Here is an 18,190-nt window from a genome sequence, read left to right as displayed (position 1 = left end):
AAAGTGTAACACCCTACCACACTAAGCTTTACGCTTAAGTCGTAAAACAAATGTGGTGTGGTATTACGACCTCTAAAATAAAATGAGTACATATAATAGCAGAAGAATTATAATATGCTAGGAGCCTTGAAGAAAAGGGGAAAATAAAAATCGCACAATAAAGGCGCAACGCTCAAGGAACGAGTTAACTTACGTGCTAAGAAAACCATAACTATCAAACATAAGCTAACAGAAGTGGGAATAGAGTGCCAAAGATACAAAATATCAAGCTCCTAACTCAGCCTGCGAAGTCAAGACTGGCCGGAGAATATTTACACATATATACATACGTATCCAAACCCAAAAGTACATATACACAATCCTGCCTCTCCATAAACCTCTAAGAGGATCAAAAAGAATAAGTCATGCGGAGAGAAATCTAAGTACATATATATACATCATAGCATAACAAAATATCCCAGTAACCACTTCGCTTCAAGAGTCCAGACGCCTAACGAGATGCCTCTCGACCTGCATCTGAAAAATAACAACATAGTATGGAATGAGAACCGGAGGTTCTCAGTATGGTAAAGGTGCCACACACATAATATATAAGGTCCTGGGAATGCCAGAGGCAATCCTAGAACACCGACACTCAGATTATAGAGCTTAAAGTATTAAACAGAAGCCATAAAAGGTGGTTCTCTAAAAATATTTAATCCTAACTTAACTTAACCTTAAATCTAAATCCCATACTGCCATTCCTCCATACCTCCAACTCCATCATGCATTTTCACAGACAACTAAACAGACAAAGGCAAACACAAGAAGGTTACAAGTACTGCAGATAACAAATATACATTTAACATGGCAAATACAGATAGGCACACCCAATTAGAGCACAAGCAAGTAATTCAAGTAATATGCATATGATGCATGCCTGTCCTATGGCTGATGAGGCTCATCTGTCGGTTATCCAGCCAACCCGACAAGTCTGAATTGTCCTTAGACGGTCCCCCGACGTGCATCCCCAAGAGTCTATGCATAGATTTTTCTCAAATAATCAATATTGCTCAATGGGGGTAACATTCCCGGGAATTTATATAGTGCCCGGTCACACTTACGTCGTAGGGTCAACAGAGTATCGAGTTTTCAACCTGGTACACGTGGTGGCAAGCCACGGCACTTAATCCAGGGAATCTCGTATCTCAGATTATTCAAATTCATAAGCCATTTAAATAATTTAATTATAATTCATCAATATCCACATCATTCTCAATCACATTTCATTCATCGTCATACATCAATCATATTCAATCCTTATCCTTCATTATCACACCTCCCACTCCGTCTATCAATAGTTCTAATCCAAAACATAATTCATTCTTTTCTAAATGAATCAAACTTAAAACATGCTCATTTTCTTAATAACTCAAAATCAAACCATAACCTTTAAATCTAAATCTTTTTAAATAATCATATAAACAAAATCTCTAATTTTTATAAAATTTTGACAGCATTTCCTCTAAAACTCGGACTTTGCCACCCTTTTCGGGTCCAAACCTGCATTCTTTTCAATCCAACATTCTCTTCCTCATTATCATAACAATCTCCACAAAAATCTACTTCAGATCAACAATTAAACTCATACAATCTTCAAATCCAACAACCAAAATTCAACTAAGAATCATAGTTCACAATTCCTAGGCTTTTAACACAAAATACCTCAAATCAATAATTCACCGAATCATTAATTAATCAACAAGCACCAAACCAACTATGTTCATCAACAATAACATTCAACTATAACTCGTTCCAAATTAACATAACAACATTCACCATCCAAAATTAATAACTAATTATCCAATAAACTTCAAACAACTATATTCATCGACAAATCACTAAATATTAAACATACACCTGCATTCCAGCTTATCCTATGGTCATCTAGCCTAAGTTTTCACAGAACATTATATATTAAATGCAAGAAACCTAAACCATACCTTAGCCGATTTTCACGTAACGACCAAAGCTATTTATTCAAAACCAAGACAGCCTCTCAAAACTCAACTAATCCGCTTCCTCCAAGTTCCAGTATTCACAATTTCAAGCTCCAATTATTTATTTTCAACCTAATACACGTTCATAATACATATATACCCAATTTAATACTCAAAGCTCAAATTTAATGAAAATAAAATAGAATTATCATATCCTCACCTTACCCAAGCTTCACATAAGCAAGAGTGAACGTTTTTCTCAAGCTAATTGGATCCTAAAACATCAGAAATCAAAGAAATTCAATATTCCCACTTAAAATTCGAAAATTGGGGGAAATGAAGGCTGAGTATAAAATAATGAGTTACCTATGAAATTGTTCCGGTAGAAATGTAGAGCTCAACGCGGTGAACGCGTGGCCGCAAACGGTGCGACGATTGGAGCTCGAACGGAGGAATTACGGGATTTGGAACTTTGCCGTAAAGGTTCGGCGTTCCTTTCCTCTCCCTGGAGCTCAGCTGCGTCCTTGAGGAAATGAGGGAAAAAGAGCCCGTGGCTCTTTTTAATGGGCTGGTCCGGTTGGACCGATAAGCCGGTTCGGGTTCGGTTCAACCGGTTCGGTCCTTTCGGTCCAATTTTTGGACCGTTTTCTTCGAAATTAGTGTCAAAATTCTCGTTTCGATGAGCTCTACCCTAATTTAATATAGCATTCACATTTCTAATCCTCCTTATTAAAAACTAATTTATTGACTAATTATCTACTAATTTAACCGGGGTTTACACAAAGTCCATACTTGGTTCTTTTCAAACTCAAGAAGCTCATCCTCCATAGCTTTAACCCAAGAAGGGTCATTTAGTGCTTCCTTGACATTTTGAGGCTCTATTTGTGAAAGAAGGGCAATGTTTGATCCTTCATTTGCCTTCCTAGTGGAAGACCTTGTTTGCACTCCATGAGAGACGTCCCCAATGACAAATTCCTCAGGATAATTCTTCAAGAATCTCCATTCACGAGATTTGGTGGACTTGGAGGCAGATTCAGTCACCAAGGGATTTCGTGTGCTACTGTCTGCAGAATTTCCTTCAGATTCATGAGACAAAATGGAATTGTCTCTTGAATTTTCAGCATTTTCTGTTTCTGGTTCAGCTTGTCTAGAATTTTCTTTTCCATGATTCTGAGATGTTTCATCCTCCTTTTGAGCTTGATTTCCTACATTACCATCTTCCAAAATGCTTTGCACCAAGTTAGTATCACAGAATGTAACATGTATGGACTCTTCAATAATTCTAGCATCTTGATGATAAACCCTATATGCTTTACTAGTTGTGGAATATCCTACAAACAAGCACTCATAAGCCTTTGGATCAAATTTTCCCAAATTTTCTTTGTTATTTAAAACAAAACATTTGCATCCAAAGATGTGCAAGTAATCTAAGTTTGGTGGGTAGCCTTTCCAAAGTTCATAAGGGGTTTTCTTTAAAAATTTCCTTATGATTGTTCTATTTAAAATGTGGCAAGCTGTGTTAACCGCTTCAGCCCAAAGGAATTTTGGAACATTACTCTCACAAAGCATGGCTCTTGTCATCTCTTGTATGCTTCTATTTCTTCTTTCCACAACACCATTTTGTTGTGGTGTTCTTGGCCAAGAGAAGTTGTGAGATATTCTAAATTCCTCACAAAAGGATTCAAACAGATTATTTTCAAATTCAGTTCCATGATCGCTTTTTATAGAAGAGATTTTCAAATCCTTTTCATTTTGAATTTTCTTGCAAAAAGGTTCAAAGGCCAAAAAGGCTTCATTTTTGTGTGCAAGAAATAAAACCCAGCCAAACCTAGTGTAGTCATCCACAATTACTAAACCATAATGTTTACCACCTAGGCTTTAAGTTCTTGTTGGACCAAATAAATCAATGTGTAGCAACTCAAGTGGTCTTTTAGTAGAGATGTCTTCCTTTGGTTTAAAAGAACTTTTTGTTTGTTTTTCCATTTGGCAAGCATCACAAGTGATGTCTTTGTCAAACTTTATCAAAGGAAGACCTCTTACTAATTCTTTCTTTACAAGTTTGTTTATTTGAAACATACTTGCATGGCCCAATCTCTTGTGCCATAACCACTTTTCAGATTCTTTAGAGTGAAGACAAGCTACATTTTGATCCTTTAGTTCATCAAGAGTAAGTCCATACATATTATTGAAACGCTTGGCAACAAACATCACTTCATTTGTTTTTTCATTAACAACACAGCATTCAAACCTTTTGAAAACAACTAAATATCCGAAATCACACAGCTGACTTATACTCAAAAGATTGTGCTTTAAACCACAAACCAAAAGTACATCATCAATGAAAGTAGATTGCTCATTACCTACTTTTCCAACAGCAATGATTTTACCTTTACCATCATCACAAAACCTCCATCATACTTATTTAGTTTGATGAAGTAGGTTGACCTTCCAGTCATGTGCCTTGAACATCCACTATCCATGTACCACATGTCCTTTTTGTTCTTGGATGCTAGGCAAATCTGCATGAAGAGTTTCAAGTAGCCTTAGGTATCCAAACTAATTTGGATCCTTTGAAGTTAATCCATCTTGGTTGCCCAAGTGCATTGAAATCACAAACAACATTGTAAACTTTGTTTCCTACAACTCTCTTTTTAATGAAGCATTGTGCATATGAGTGACCAAATTTCTTGCAATTAACACAATGATTTTCTGATGTGTGCCGCTGAAATTTAGGTGAGTTATATTGCTTGAAATGATTAAATGGTTGGAATTTTCTGGTTTTTGGAGGAGATGCATTTCTTCTGACAAACTGATTTTTGTTATAATTATTCCTCTTTGCAAAAATGTTTTCACCAGAATTTTTTTGAATATTTTTACCTTTTGAAAATGAGGTTTTGTTGTAAAATGGTGGTTTCTTTAAAGCATCCTTATTTTTCGAAATGTAACCCAAACCTGGCCGGTTTGAACTCGGTTCAGTTTTTTTTGAATGCTCAGTTTCACTTGTGTATACTTCATCAAATTTTTTTTCAAATGTTGGAGCATTTTCAACACCAACTTTGTTTGGTATAGTTTTGGTATTTGATGAAGAAGCCACAAACTTTATAGAGGAAATATTAGAAACTGCTTCTTCCTTGGCTATGTAGCCTAAACCAGATTTTTCAAACAATGGTTTTTGACTTGCAAGTAATTTGTCCAAGTTACTAGAACCTTGAGCAAATTTTGCTAAGTCACTATTCAGCCTTTTAATTTTGTCATTTAATCTTTCATTTTCAGCAATTAACTCATGTGAAGGATCCACAATGTGCTTTCCTTTTAATTTTTCAAGTTCAGATTTTAGAAATCTGTTTTCTTCAATGATGTCTAAAGCACATTCAGTTTCCTTCAATTTTTCTTTTAAAAACTCATTTTCAGCTCTTAACACATCTCTTTCAGATCTGCATTCATTGTATTTGTCAAGCAGTTTTGAGGTGTTTAAGGTAAGATCATCAATAATAGCATGCAAGTCCTCAATGGTCAAATCATAATAGTTTACCTCATCAAGATTGTTGTTTCCAGCCATGAAACAGTCCTTGTCATCTCCTTCAGATTCCTCTTCCTCATTTGAGTCATTTTCAAGATCCTCCCAAGCTGCCATGAGTACTCTCTTCCTTTCCTTCTTTCATTTGTCCTCTTTTTTGAGCTTTGGGCAGTTTGACTTGAAGTATCCAGTTTCCTTGCAATGATGACACGTCACCTTGCTCAAGTCTATCTTTTGCTCCTTTGAACTTGAACCTTTGTATTTGCCCTTGCTTTTCATCATCCTTCTAAATTTCTTAGCAAAAAACAAAAGCTCGTCATCTGAAATACCATCACTAGACTCACTCTCTTTCGGTTCTATTTGTGACTTGAGGGCTATTCCCTTTTTCTTTGAGTCTGTGTTTGTGTGTGTGGCTTCATAGGCAAGGAGTTTTCCTCTCAGCTCATCATAGGTTATGGGACTTATATTGTTACTCTCGGTTAGGACAGTGGCAGTGTTTTCCCACTCTTTTGTAAGGCTTCTAAGGAGTTTTCTCACCAAGGTTTGTTCTGCATAGTTTGTACCCATAGCATCAAGGTTGTTGATTATGATTGAGAATCTCTCAAATGCTTCATCAATGCTTTCTCCATCCTTCATGCTAAACATCTCGTACTCTTTTCGCAGCATATCAATCCTCGTTTCTTTGACTTGTTTGGTGCCTTCATGTGTAACCTGGAGTTTTTCTCAAATTTCTTTGGCTGTCTTGCATCTAGACACTTTCCGGTACTCTTCAAAGCTGATAGCACAATGAAGAAGGTTGATTGCTTTAGCGTTCAGCTCTATCTTCTTCTTATCATCTTCATTCCATTTAGCTTCTTCTTTTGGAGTCACCACTCCATCAGCACTTGTTTTTGTTGGGATCTTTGGACCGCTCACAACGATCTTCCATAGGTTGTAGTCAATGGATTGGATGAAGATCCTTATCCTTTCTTTCCAGTAGGAACAGTTCTTCCCGTTGAAGAAAGGTGGTCGGTTGTTTGACTGACTTTCAGTGAGGGTGTAGACAATTGTGGTTGTGCCCAAGTTATTCGCCATTGGATCTTTGCTCCAAGCGGTTAAGCTTGATTCTTGAGACCTTAGCTCTTGATACCAATTGAAGGTTGTGGTAGGCTTAGAGAAGGGGGGGTTGAATCTATGCCTTCCTTTTCTCGTTGCTGTTATGAACCTTTTTTGAGAAAATTACAATTCTGATTCTGTTTGAACTCAGCAGCGGAAATTTATGAGACAATTTATTTTTGTCTCATGAATATCAGAAAACAGAACTTAGCTCGGTTGCCTTGTGCTATGCAACCTACATCCAGTCTCCTCCACAATTATGGAGGAATTTCACTATAGTTAACAGAATTACATACACCAATTTCACACTCAAGTTCTATCCTAACTTGACATTGGCTATGCTAACTCCTAACTATTCACCCTTAGTGCTAACCCAACTAAGAAAGGGATACCAAACAGGTACAAGATACAAGACACTTAGCTAACCTAAAGAAATCTGAAAATAACTCTAGGATTTTCTCTCAAGTGTATCTCTCAGCCTTTTTCAATTTATGGCTTTTTCTTAAGCTTTCTCACTTTGCCTTTTCTCTCAAGAAATTACAGAAAGATAAGCTTAGAAAAGTACATTACAAACAGTAAAACATGAAGGAGATTGATTTCATCTACAGCCTCTGTGCTATGCGAAAAACCAGATTAGCAAGCCTCTGATTTAGTTCTTCATACTGGCGGAATGCACCTTTGAATAGGTTACACTATCCAGTTAGTTGAACTTCTTCAAAGAGCTCTATCAGAACAAACACCTCAAGTTTTCTGGTTATCTCTCCTTCCTTCAGAATGAACAACAAGCTTCTTTTTATCTCCTTGCATGTTCCTTGGTTCTTCTTCCAAGGTCAACATCTTGAGCCTTGAGCTTTACCAACCCACAAGCTCACTTTTTCTTCTCAATCATCAAAGTGGAACCTTTCTTTCTGACTTTTCCAACTTGACCAAAAGCCATGAAGGAGTAACCGAAATTATTTTCCAATGGTCAACCAAATCTGAACCATAGAGATGCAACTTGGTCTCCAAGAATCTCTTGTGACCGTGGATTTGTAGCAGTGAAGAACAGAGATCAATTTTTTCTTTGAATGCCATTTTCGGATAGAACAGAGAGTAGGGATGAAGAGAAGAAGATTTGATGTGAGCAAGATGAGATGGAATACCTTTAACCTAAGCTTGATTTGGTTTGAATTTTGTGATTTGATTTCTGTGTATCAAGCTTAACCTTTCTCTCTCTTGCTTCTTTGGTGTTTTGCTTAGTGAAGAAGCTCTTTCTCTCTTTCTCTTTCTTACTTTTTCTGAAGCTGATTTGACTTGATTTGAGAGGAGGGGAACGTTGCTTTGGTTGGAGCAACATGGAGGGAATTTGCTTGCTGAATTATCAAACCGGGCTTGGGTTTTTTTTTGGCCTGTTGGTTCCTTTCCTTTGCTTCTTGAAGAATTTTGCTTGAGATGGATGACTTGGGCTTGGTTTATTTTCATTTCTCATTTAGCCCACCAGCAGATTTCTTTTTGTTTAACATTTGACTGCTTTAAACAAATTTTTTGCCTGCAGCATGTTTATAAATAATTAGTAATATGCAATTAGTTTAATCAACACTAATTATTTATTTTTCAAAAATAATGTTTGTCATCATTAATTAAGTTAGTTAATTTCTTAACTCAACAAATAATTCATTGTATTAAACAATAGAGATATTGTATTATGAATTTTTAACTTGTACTTTTATAATTAACTCCTATATAGCTTGAATCTTTTAAAACGTATTGAGTTTAATTTAAATTTGATTTAAATTTACAAATAAAACAAATAAATTTAAATTATAAACCCTAATATAGAACTAACTAATTTAACACTATAGTTTTTCAAAAATCAAAGATAGTAAAGAGGAATATGAGGTAATTACAATTAATTAGGTGAACTTATTGTTATTAGTTACTAAGGGAACTTAATTTTTTCAAAAAATGATAATTTATTAGTTTTTTTAAAATAAAAGAGTAATATTATTATAATAAAAAATAATGCAACTATAATTTAAAATTTTAAAAAGTAAAATTTTAAATAAATACTTTATAAATAATTTTTTAAATTAGCTCTATAATATTAAAACTAAATATCTAAAAACTTAAGAAAGTATATTTAAAAATTTAAAAACTAACAACATAACAAAATAACTTAAAATTTTAAAAATAACAACTTAAGCAAAACAATTTAAATAAATAATTTAAAGTTTAAAAAATAATCATCCAAACAAATAACTTATAATTTATAAATAAAGTTTTAAAAAATTTAATGATGACACCTAAGCAAATAATTTTCAAACTTAATGTATAAGCACCACATCAGCAAAAATTTTTTCCATTTATATATTAAAAATAAAATATCTAACAATTAAAAAAGTATATTTAAAAATTTAGAAACTAACAACCTTAATAAATAGCTTAAAATTTAAAAAATAACAACTTAAGTAAATAACTAAAAATTTAAAATATAATCACCTAAAAAAATAACTTATAATTTATAAATAAAGTTTTAAAAATTTTTAAAGACGACACCGAAATAAATATTTTTCAAATTCAATATATGAGTGTCATATGAGTAAAAAAACTCTCCATTTATATTACTATAAAGACAACAACAGTTTTTTTTCACTTAGTTTATTTGAGTTTCATTTGAATCCAGCAGAAATGAATTTAATTTGTTTTTGTTGATGATGGAGTCTTTTTGAATGTTTGTTCAAATTTGAACTAATTTTAGTTTATTTGTGAATGAATTAAGGTTCACTTGATGCTGCTGATAAGTATTGACCAAATTTTTTATTCTTTAAGTAATTTCGGTTCATTTCTTAGTTTAATTGAAGTTTATTTAGATCCAAAAATGAATTCGATGTGGTTTTATTGATGATTGAGTCTTTTTGACTGCTTGCTCAAATCTGAACTAACACAACTAAAAAATGGATTAATACAGACAGATTTAGTCTTTATTATAGACGGATTTTTGGTTACCGATGAAATTACAGACAAATTTTGTCCCTCTGTAAAAGTCTCGTCGAAAATTATTTACCGATGGATTTTTTTCCGTCGAAAAATTACCGACGGATTTTTACCAGTTACCGATGGATTTTCCCTCTGTAAATTCTTCATCCATATCCTGAGGACTACGAACTTTTTGACAGATTTTCTGTTGGTAATTACAGACGGATTTTTCAACAGATTTTCCGTCTGTAATTACAGACGAATTTTTTGACGGATTTTTTGTCGGTAATTACAGACGAATTCTCCGATAGATTTTTCATCTGTAATTATAGATAGATTTTTCGACAGATTTTCTGTCAGAAATTGGATCCTTGAAAGCATTCCAAACTCTAAATACAGACGGAAAATCCATCTGTAAATCCATCAGTAAGGTAAAACATTTTTTTTAGATTTTTCTATTGCAAAATAAATCAGTTTTCATACAAAATAAATATAAATTTAATGAATACAAATTTTCATCTAATTTTTATCTAAGTTGTATCCGAACATTCATAGTATTTTAAAATAACCAGTATTTGATATTAGCAATAGAACCAAACATGATGTTTGGTTTTTACAATGTATCAAGAACAAAGACAATAGTGCCAAGTTAATTATCAAAATTTCATTGTGAAATTTTTACATAAATACATGCAGAGTGATTAAAACAAGGCCAGCCATTCTTGATGATATCCCAAATTTCATATCATTTCCATCATACATTTACGCCAGCAAATTCTTTGGCCATGCTAGTGGGTACCATTTTCACAAGAGACTGTATATGTAGAGGATGGAAATTAATTAAAAATGTTGGATTCATCATAAACTACTACATTGTATCAGTATTTTGTTTTATATGGGGATTTTCATTTTTTGTTTTCCTTTACCTTTGTTGTTCTTTGGTGAAAACTTATCTACTAGTAGTTTTAGCTTCCTATATAATCCTATTTCTACTCTTTTATCATAGAAATAAATATTTTCAGTATTTTGAAATAGTTTCATAAAATAGGAGATCATCAGCCATTCAGTCAAATCATAATCTTGGAAAAAGTAAAAAATATACGGCAGGAGTTTCAAATATCCCAAAAAAATTGAAATTGGATATAGAACTATTATAGAATAAAATATCCATGTAATAAAAATCTTTGTTTATAGCTTAATGCAATGGGAAGAAAAACACACTTACGAGTGATGCGGACAAGGGTTTTCTTTCTCGACAAATCAGTCACATGCTGCAATGAGAAATCACCCGATCAAAACCATCGATTCAGCAAATTCAAATAAAATAAGAACAAGGAGAAAAGATGAACATAGTTTACTTACAATAAAGGTGTCATTGAATGATGCAAAAATGTGAGCAACACCAAAAACGTGCTTGCCCTCTCTAACAGTATCCTTATCACATTCCCAATTGCACAACCCACATAACAAGTTCTAATAATGAAAAAAATAGCATCTTTATATCACTGGAATAAATATGAAATAAAAGAAAAAAGAAAAAATAATAATTAGAATAGAAACAAAACAATAAAATATACTGGGAAGTTTATGTGTGTTGAAGGTCCCCAATACTTAAGGGCTGCAAAGATCATAAGTCCTTGCAGCTTTTTCTTCCATATCATAGCCACCTTTAATCAATTCACATAAAAAAAATAAAAAGAAAAAAAATACTTATTAGCAATCACAAGAAGATGGTTGAAAATAAAAGTCTTTGGTTAAGAACTTACCCAAATAAACTATATCCTGCAATGTTCACACACGAGAGAGAGAGAGAGAGAGAGAGAGAGAGAGAGAGAGAGAGAGAGAGAGAGAGAGAGAGAGAGAGAGAGAGAGAGAGAGAGAGAGAGAGAGAGAGAGAGAAGAAACAACTCATAACTATGCATACTAAGAGAGAGAGAGAGAGAGAGAGAGAGGAAACAACTCATAACTATGCATACTAAGAGAGAGAGAGAGAGGAAACAACTCATAACTATGCATACTAATTGGACCAAAAAATATTTGCAAAAGGAAAAAAATAATGAAGAAATCCAAACAAATAAATTTTACTAAAAAACACCGGACTTTCCCACCAACTGAGTCTTGAGAAGCTCTTTCCTTTCGATTAGTAAAACTATATAAAACTTTCACTCCAAAGTGCAGTTAGCAGAACTGAAATATATATCAGAAAGTTATCTCTAGCACTTTTTCCACGAGGCTTTATTATATTGATTCCTTCTAATAATGGTGAACCCAAAAAAAAAGACAGAGAATAAAATTCAGATAATGACCGTGATAATTTAAACACGTAAAGACAAGATTTAACTAATTGAAGTACACATCACAGATTCTCAACATAATCTTAGTTTTCTAAAGGTTTCAAATAGTAAGAAAGCATAAGAGTTTGTCCTAAGAAAACTAGTTATACTTTTTCACATAAGACTTACATATGGACATGTCATTTGACAATGGGTGAAAGAAGCAGTGCGTTTGTGTCTTGAATCCTTGATCCAATAAAAGTGAAACATCTCTTTAGAAAGGAAAAAAATGAATACAAATTAGTTTTCTGAAGATAAGTTTGCTAAACAACTCAGCAAAATGTAAAAATTGAAGAAGCACAAACATTACCAGAGACAGTAGCATGACAACAAAAGAGAAATAAAAGTTGTAAGAAATAATTAGTTGTACGAAATGAAAAGAAATAATGGGTGGGAAGAATAATTAATCAGTTGTAAGAAATGGAAAGAAATAAAAGTAAAATAGCATGACAACAAAAGAGAAATAAAAAGACAAAGCAGCAAAAGGAAGAGGTTACCCCTTCGTACGATCATTACCTGAGAGAAATTTTATGATAGTTAAAATCAGCTCCACAAAAGAAAACAGAGTTGCTTGAGGAATGAGATTTCGTTTTAGTCCAAGAAAATGAGCCTGTTAAGATAAAGTACATACGATGAATGATAAATTAGAATGCAACAGAACATGAGTATACTATACAAAAGGGGAGTCAAGGAAGCAAGACTCAAGATGAAAATCATAAATTATGTCTATTTTAGTTTTTGTCACTTTCTGAAAGAAAGGGAGGTTGGGCTGGAATGAGTAGTAAACCTGGTTGTCTTCACTAAGGAATGTCGCATTTTTCATGATCTTCAAGCATTTAAGAAGCAAAGTAAGGCTTTTTAGCTGTTTGTCATTTCTAACATCTTTGGTAGATAGATAACTATCCTCCACCCAGCACTGAAACGGCAAACCAATGGTTCTCTCCAATTAAATTAATCTACAACCAGATAGGGCTTCAAAACTTGAAATCAACTAGAAAAAAAGACAAACAGCTACTTAAATTGATTTCCTGAACATAAGGGAATTGTCTATATACGGAGTACTGACAGACACAATATTTGATCTTAGAATAAGAAAGACAAAAATGATAACACAAAGTAAAAAATAATTGCATTACGTATCCAAACAAAATAACATTTATTTTTCATAGTAAAAAGACAAGAATCCATAGATTAGAAAACAAAAATACTTTAATACTCTCTCCAGTTACATTTATTTATTAATGTACTAAAAGAGGTAGAACACAACACAGAATGATAACGGTTCATTTATTGGCTAAGTACACATAATGCTGTTAAAACACTTTTACTCTCTGCAAGAATTGCTATACTTAACAATAAATAGTGAGAAATATCTCAAGACATATGAAGTACAAATATATGTTAATAAAATAATAGAAATATAGAATCCCATAAAGCTTACCCTAAATTTGGTTAGGGCACCCCAAAGGACAAATGTCTCGTTGCATCATGATGCCTATGATTCCCTCTCAACCTGCCAGGCCGAATCTCTCCCTATATGAACCGAAGCACAAGTGAAAGCTCCACCTGCAGAGAACCAACCACCATTTCCCTTTCAAATTCCAATGGTCACAAAACATCGAATCACATCGTACATCTAAGTCTCCGTTAAAACACTCAAATACATCAACAAATCCACTAAACACTAGGAAACATATCCATAACAAGAATGCAAAATCCTCATTAAAAAAAACAAAGCTAAAATGCAAACTATTCTCAAAATGAACAAGACACCAAATTACTCCACCCAAAAATTCTCAACTTCAATTTAACTCTGCTCCATTGCATAATCACATTATAAACATGCTAATCATGATACAATTTGACATACCGATCTCTAATTAAAAGGCAATGATGAGAAACACCGAAGTTAGAGGGGAAAAGGAAAAACCTAAAATGCCAGAAGTTCAAGCTAGAGAGATAGGGTCGAGGAGCCAACCGCGGGTGTCCTTAGCGATGGGGGAGGGGACGGAGGAGCTGAACCTAACAAGGTTGGCCATTCTATCAGTTTCGCGGGTTGATTCTGTTAGCGGTGGAGAGAAGAAGGAGCCCGTTGATGGAGAGGGGAAAGCTAGGTTTAGCTAAGGGAGTTCTTCGATTTGAAGTTAAGTTAGGTTTCTTTGATTTGTGTGTTGTGAGTGGAGTTTGAGCAAATGCTAGGTTTAACTAAATATTATCGACGGAAAATTTTAAATTACAGACGGATTTTCCATCTGTAATAATTTAATAAAACTAGTATTTTTGTCCATTTAATTATAGACGTATTTTCCGTCTATAATTATTTTCCATGAAAAAAATTAATTTTTCCGACAGAATTATCGACTGGTTTTTTTTTCTGTAATTTATGCTAATTCATTTTTTTTGTTTTCCGACAAAAAATCCATCTGAAATTCTGTCTGTATTTCCGTAGGATAAAATCCGCCGGAAATATCCGTCTGTAATAACTAGTTTTCTAGTAGTGTAATTTCGGTTCATTTGTGTATTAATTGAGGTTCACTTGATGCTGCTGATAAGTATTGACTAAATTTTTTATTCCTAAGTAATTTTGGTTTATTTCTTAGTTTAATTGAGGTTCATTTGGATCCATAAATGAATTTGATGTGTTTTTGTTGATGATCGAGTCTTTTTGAGTGCTTATTCAAATCTGAGCTAATTTCAGTTCATTTGCGTGTTACTTGAGATTCACTTGATGCTGCTGATAAATATTGACCATATAATTTCAGTTCATTTCTTAGTTTAATTGAAGTTCATTTAGATCCACAAATGAATTCGATGTGTTTTTGTTAATGATTGAGTCTTTTTGATTGCTTGGTCAATTTTGAACTAATTTCGGTTCACTTGTGTGTTAATTGAGGTTCACTTTATGCTGCTGAAAAGTATTTACCAAATTTTTTAGCAAAAAAGAATGAAATTATTCACTATCACTTTATTCAATTGCATTGGATTCCATTCTATTTCATTCAATTTGTCTTGAAAGTTGAAAGTTGTCCAATCTTTGGGACAAATTATTCATTGACAACACATCTGGACTACAAATGAATCGAAGTATTATTATAACAACACCATTGTGTAATAACAAATGAACCAAAAACTGTGCATTCTATAAACTCAAAAAATCATGTAATTTCGGTACATTTCTGAGTTAATTGTGTCATAATAATCAATATATAATTTCGGTGCATTTGGTCTCGTTGTCTTGTACAATTCAAAACTCTTTTTCCTTCTCCCCCTCCTTATCTTTCGCTTCGTCTTCTTCTTCTTCTCCTTTTTCATCTTTTCTTCTTCATCTTCTCCTTCTTATTTTATTTTCTTAAAATTCTTCTTGATTTACTCTCTTGAGAGGAATAAAACCAAGAAAATGAAGAAAAAAATATCAAAGAAAAACGAAAAATAAATAGCTACACTAACATGAAAAAGAGGAGGAGAAGAAAAAACAAAAAAAAATATAGCAACAACATCACCGATAGAAGAAAAAAGAAGAGGCGCACAAATAACAAACACAAAGTGAAGCGGAATTTCGTTTGTGTTAATGAATCGCATATGTACACGCTACATATATTGAAAATAATTTTTGTTGAGTTTAGATCAACTTAATTAGACTTGATTACCAAAAATATTTAAATATGTAGCAGCTCTCAATATAATAAATTAATCAAGTAGAACAATTTTTTATAAATCTAAATTATTCGTATAAAATATAGAAAACATATGATAGGATTCAACCAAGAGAAATCGAGATTTTAAGTAAAATTAAAAAAATAAATTAAATATATAAATATATAAAATATAAAATTTAAATTATAAATTATTAAATTATTAAATTTAATATAAATTTTTATTAAATCGATAGAATTATTTAAAATTATAATATTAAAAATTTTAAGATTTAAATCGAGATTTTAGCTCAAATATCTAACCATGCATTAAAAAGTACAATACTCTTGACCTACTAAAAAGGGTTCGAGTAAATGTCCAGAAAAATATATAACTAACAAAAGTAAAATCTAGTACTGAGAAGAGAATTACAAAAATAAAAAAGAAAATTGATGAAAAGACTATGGATAATAATTATTAATTATAATAATAATTAAGGATCTACTACTGGAGAAGTAAATTTCTAATCAATGCCGCTTGGGCGGTGTCAGTTGTTGCCAACAACTCCGACAAACGCTCGCTAAGATCATCAACTTCTCTGTGTAAGCTTCTTATATAGTTGCATGTTTCTTGCAACACCTTCGCAGATGACACCTGAAATGCATTATTCTTATTTACGTTACTCACTTTAATATATGCACTTTACTTTTGAATATAATGACGTATGAAGCATTTGAAATAATAATAATAATAATCTGGTTCAATTTAAATTGGTTGGATCGAGTTGACCAAGTTAATCGGCCGGGTTACTTGAACCTTCTGCTTACAGTTATACTTTATAAAATGTAATTTGACTTATATATATATAAAGAGAGATCTGAATTAATATTATTTTTATGCTTTTTCTTTGCCTACAACTTAACCTTAGTTAGATGAATGACTAAGATGTTATAATTAAATGTTCGGCAGGTTTAAAGGTAGGAAAAGGTAAAGAAGAAGAGGTTTAAATCGAAGAAGTAACAATACTATAATAAATTTAGAATTTAGCTTTTATGTACTGTAAAGTATAAAAAATGATATATTTGATAATAAAATATTTAGTTAAAAATAGTCTAAATTTATCTTATTTAATATTAATAAAATATTAAATAAGATGAATTTAGACAAATTAAGCTCGACCTATTCAAAAATAATTATTCATGAATTATTTATTCTTTTTCAATAATTTATTACCATATTCCATCATAAAATATAAAAGTAATATTTCACGATAACAACCAACCATCATAAAACAATAGTATCATTCAAGAGTTACAAGAAAGAAAGATTTGTTGCTATACTAGCTAACTAGCTTTCATTTATAAAAAATCACAAAAAAAAAGAAAAGAAAAAGAAAGTCGGCAGAATAAGTTACGTTGAACTGAAGGAGAACAGGAAACCAGTGATATATATATATAGCTCAGTTAAATTAATTAAATATACAGTGATTATTTGATGAGTTTGAGTTATTGATTAATTATATGAATAAGCTAAGGGTGAGATAGATTTGTATACAGAAAAAGCATTATTCTCTTATATTTTCTCATTTGCATATATATTTGAGAAATAATGAAAGAGAAATTAAAGAAACGAACCTTGTCAGTGCGTGTATGGCGAATCTCAGGAAGAAGCTGCTGTAACTTGGAGACAAGATCCTTTATCTGATCGTCACTGATATTGCTTGAACCACTTGGCTGCCTTGACCTTCTGCTAGACATTATTCTTTTCTTATTTTCTAATTACTTCAAACCAACCAAATAAATTCAAACAATACAATACGTATCTATATAAATTAAGTTAATTAAATAACCTCTTCTATAAATAATTATATATTACTTAATAGGTGTATGTAGGGAATGAATGAGCTAGGTAATTAAGAGAAGGTAAAAGGAAGATGTATTGAACTAACTAGCTAGCTAGAAAAAACAGGGAATTATAATAAGTATTATTGGGGACAAAAATAATTAGGGTAGAATAGAGTAGAGTATGTGTATATAACTATATATAGAGATAGAGTGGGGAGTGAGAGTGAGAGTGATGAACAGTAGAGTAGAGTAGAGTAATGCATGGGAGAGGAGAGTGCATAGCTGCTATTTAAATAGAATACGATCGGATTTGAGGGTAGTAGCTGGGTACGAGAGATCACAGAGAAGAAGCTATAGCTAGCTAGAAAAAACAAATAATAAAATAGCTTTATTAGTAGTACTAGTAATAGAAATTACGCCCTATACAGGTCCTTAATTTAAAGTGAATGCTATGGTGCGTTTGATATTGTGTCTAATTTACTAAAAAAAATAAATAGATAATATTTAATAAATTTTAAATATTTTATTTTTTATTTTTAAAAAAAATAGACAATTTAGATACTATAATAAAAAACACCATAAAACTCACCTTAATTTAATTTCAGTTTTCTGAGTGTGTATCGGTCATGAAACAGAGGGAGGGAATCTTCCTCAGTAAAAAAAAATTAAATAATATCTAGTATTTAATTTTATTATTTATTATTCATTTTTTATTAATTTTTAGCCCTATTTTATTGTCTCTAATAAAAAAAATTGAAAGGTCCTATTTTCTGAAACGGAATCAACTTTACTTTTTTTCTCTCTGTGTTCTCTCTCACGGTCTCTCTCTCATAC

General features: G+C 32.2%; 2 protein-coding genes across 12 annotated transcripts; both read right to left on the bottom strand.

Annotated features, from left to right (window-relative positions):
• Positions 1–214: 214 nt before the first annotated feature.
• LOC112710405 (uncharacterized) lies at positions 215–14,065 on the bottom strand. Of its 11 annotated transcripts, XR_011865938.1 has the most exons (12): positions 13,858–14,054; positions 13,321–13,445; positions 12,667–12,795; positions 12,396–12,489; positions 12,009–12,091; positions 11,124–11,213; positions 10,909–11,019; positions 10,772–10,817; positions 2,346–8,119; positions 2,200–2,254; positions 1,983–2,111; positions 215–516 (listed from the first exon to the last, which is right to left on the bottom strand). XR_011865938.1 is itself a non-coding variant. In XM_025762642.3 (9 exons), exons 3-9 carry the CDS (start codon positions 12,700–12,702, stop codon positions 8,103–8,105), a joined length of 477 nt encoding a protein of 158 aa, XP_025618427.1. In that variant the 5' UTR covers positions 12,703–12,795; positions 13,321–13,445; positions 13,810–14,065; the 3' UTR covers positions 6,732–8,102. The 11 variants fall into 11 exon arrangements, 8 of the variants coding, with proteins under 8 accessions (XP_025618427.1, XP_072059380.1, XP_072059382.1 ...); XM_025762642.3 differs by lacking the exons at positions 215–516; positions 1,983–2,111; positions 2,200–2,254 and having other exon boundaries at positions 6,732–8,119; positions 13,810–14,065; XM_072203279.1 differs by lacking the exons at positions 215–516; positions 1,983–2,111; positions 2,200–2,254 and having other exon boundaries at positions 6,732–8,119; positions 12,667–12,870; positions 13,810–14,054.
• A 1,663-nt stretch (positions 14,066–15,728) lies between these two features.
• LOC112782813 (transcription factor PRE3) lies at positions 15,729–17,736 on the bottom strand. Its single transcript, XM_025825454.3, has 2 exons — positions 17,147–17,736; positions 15,729–16,166 (listed from the first exon to the last, which is right to left on the bottom strand). Exons 1-2 carry the CDS (start codon positions 17,267–17,269, stop codon positions 16,017–16,019), a joined length of 273 nt encoding a protein of 90 aa, XP_025681239.1. The 5' UTR covers positions 17,270–17,736; the 3' UTR covers positions 15,729–16,016.
• Positions 17,737–18,190: the final 454 nt, after the last annotated feature.

The sequence above is a fragment of the Arachis hypogaea genome, chromosome 1, assembly GCF_003086295.3.
Source record: "Arachis hypogaea cultivar Tifrunner chromosome 1, arahy.Tifrunner.gnm2.J5K5, whole genome shotgun sequence".
NCBI classification, from domain to species: Eukaryota; Viridiplantae; Streptophyta; class Magnoliopsida; order Fabales; family Fabaceae; genus Arachis; species Arachis hypogaea.
The sequence above is the reverse complement of the archived record's forward strand: the minus strand, read 5'-3'. Positions and strand labels throughout refer to the sequence as shown.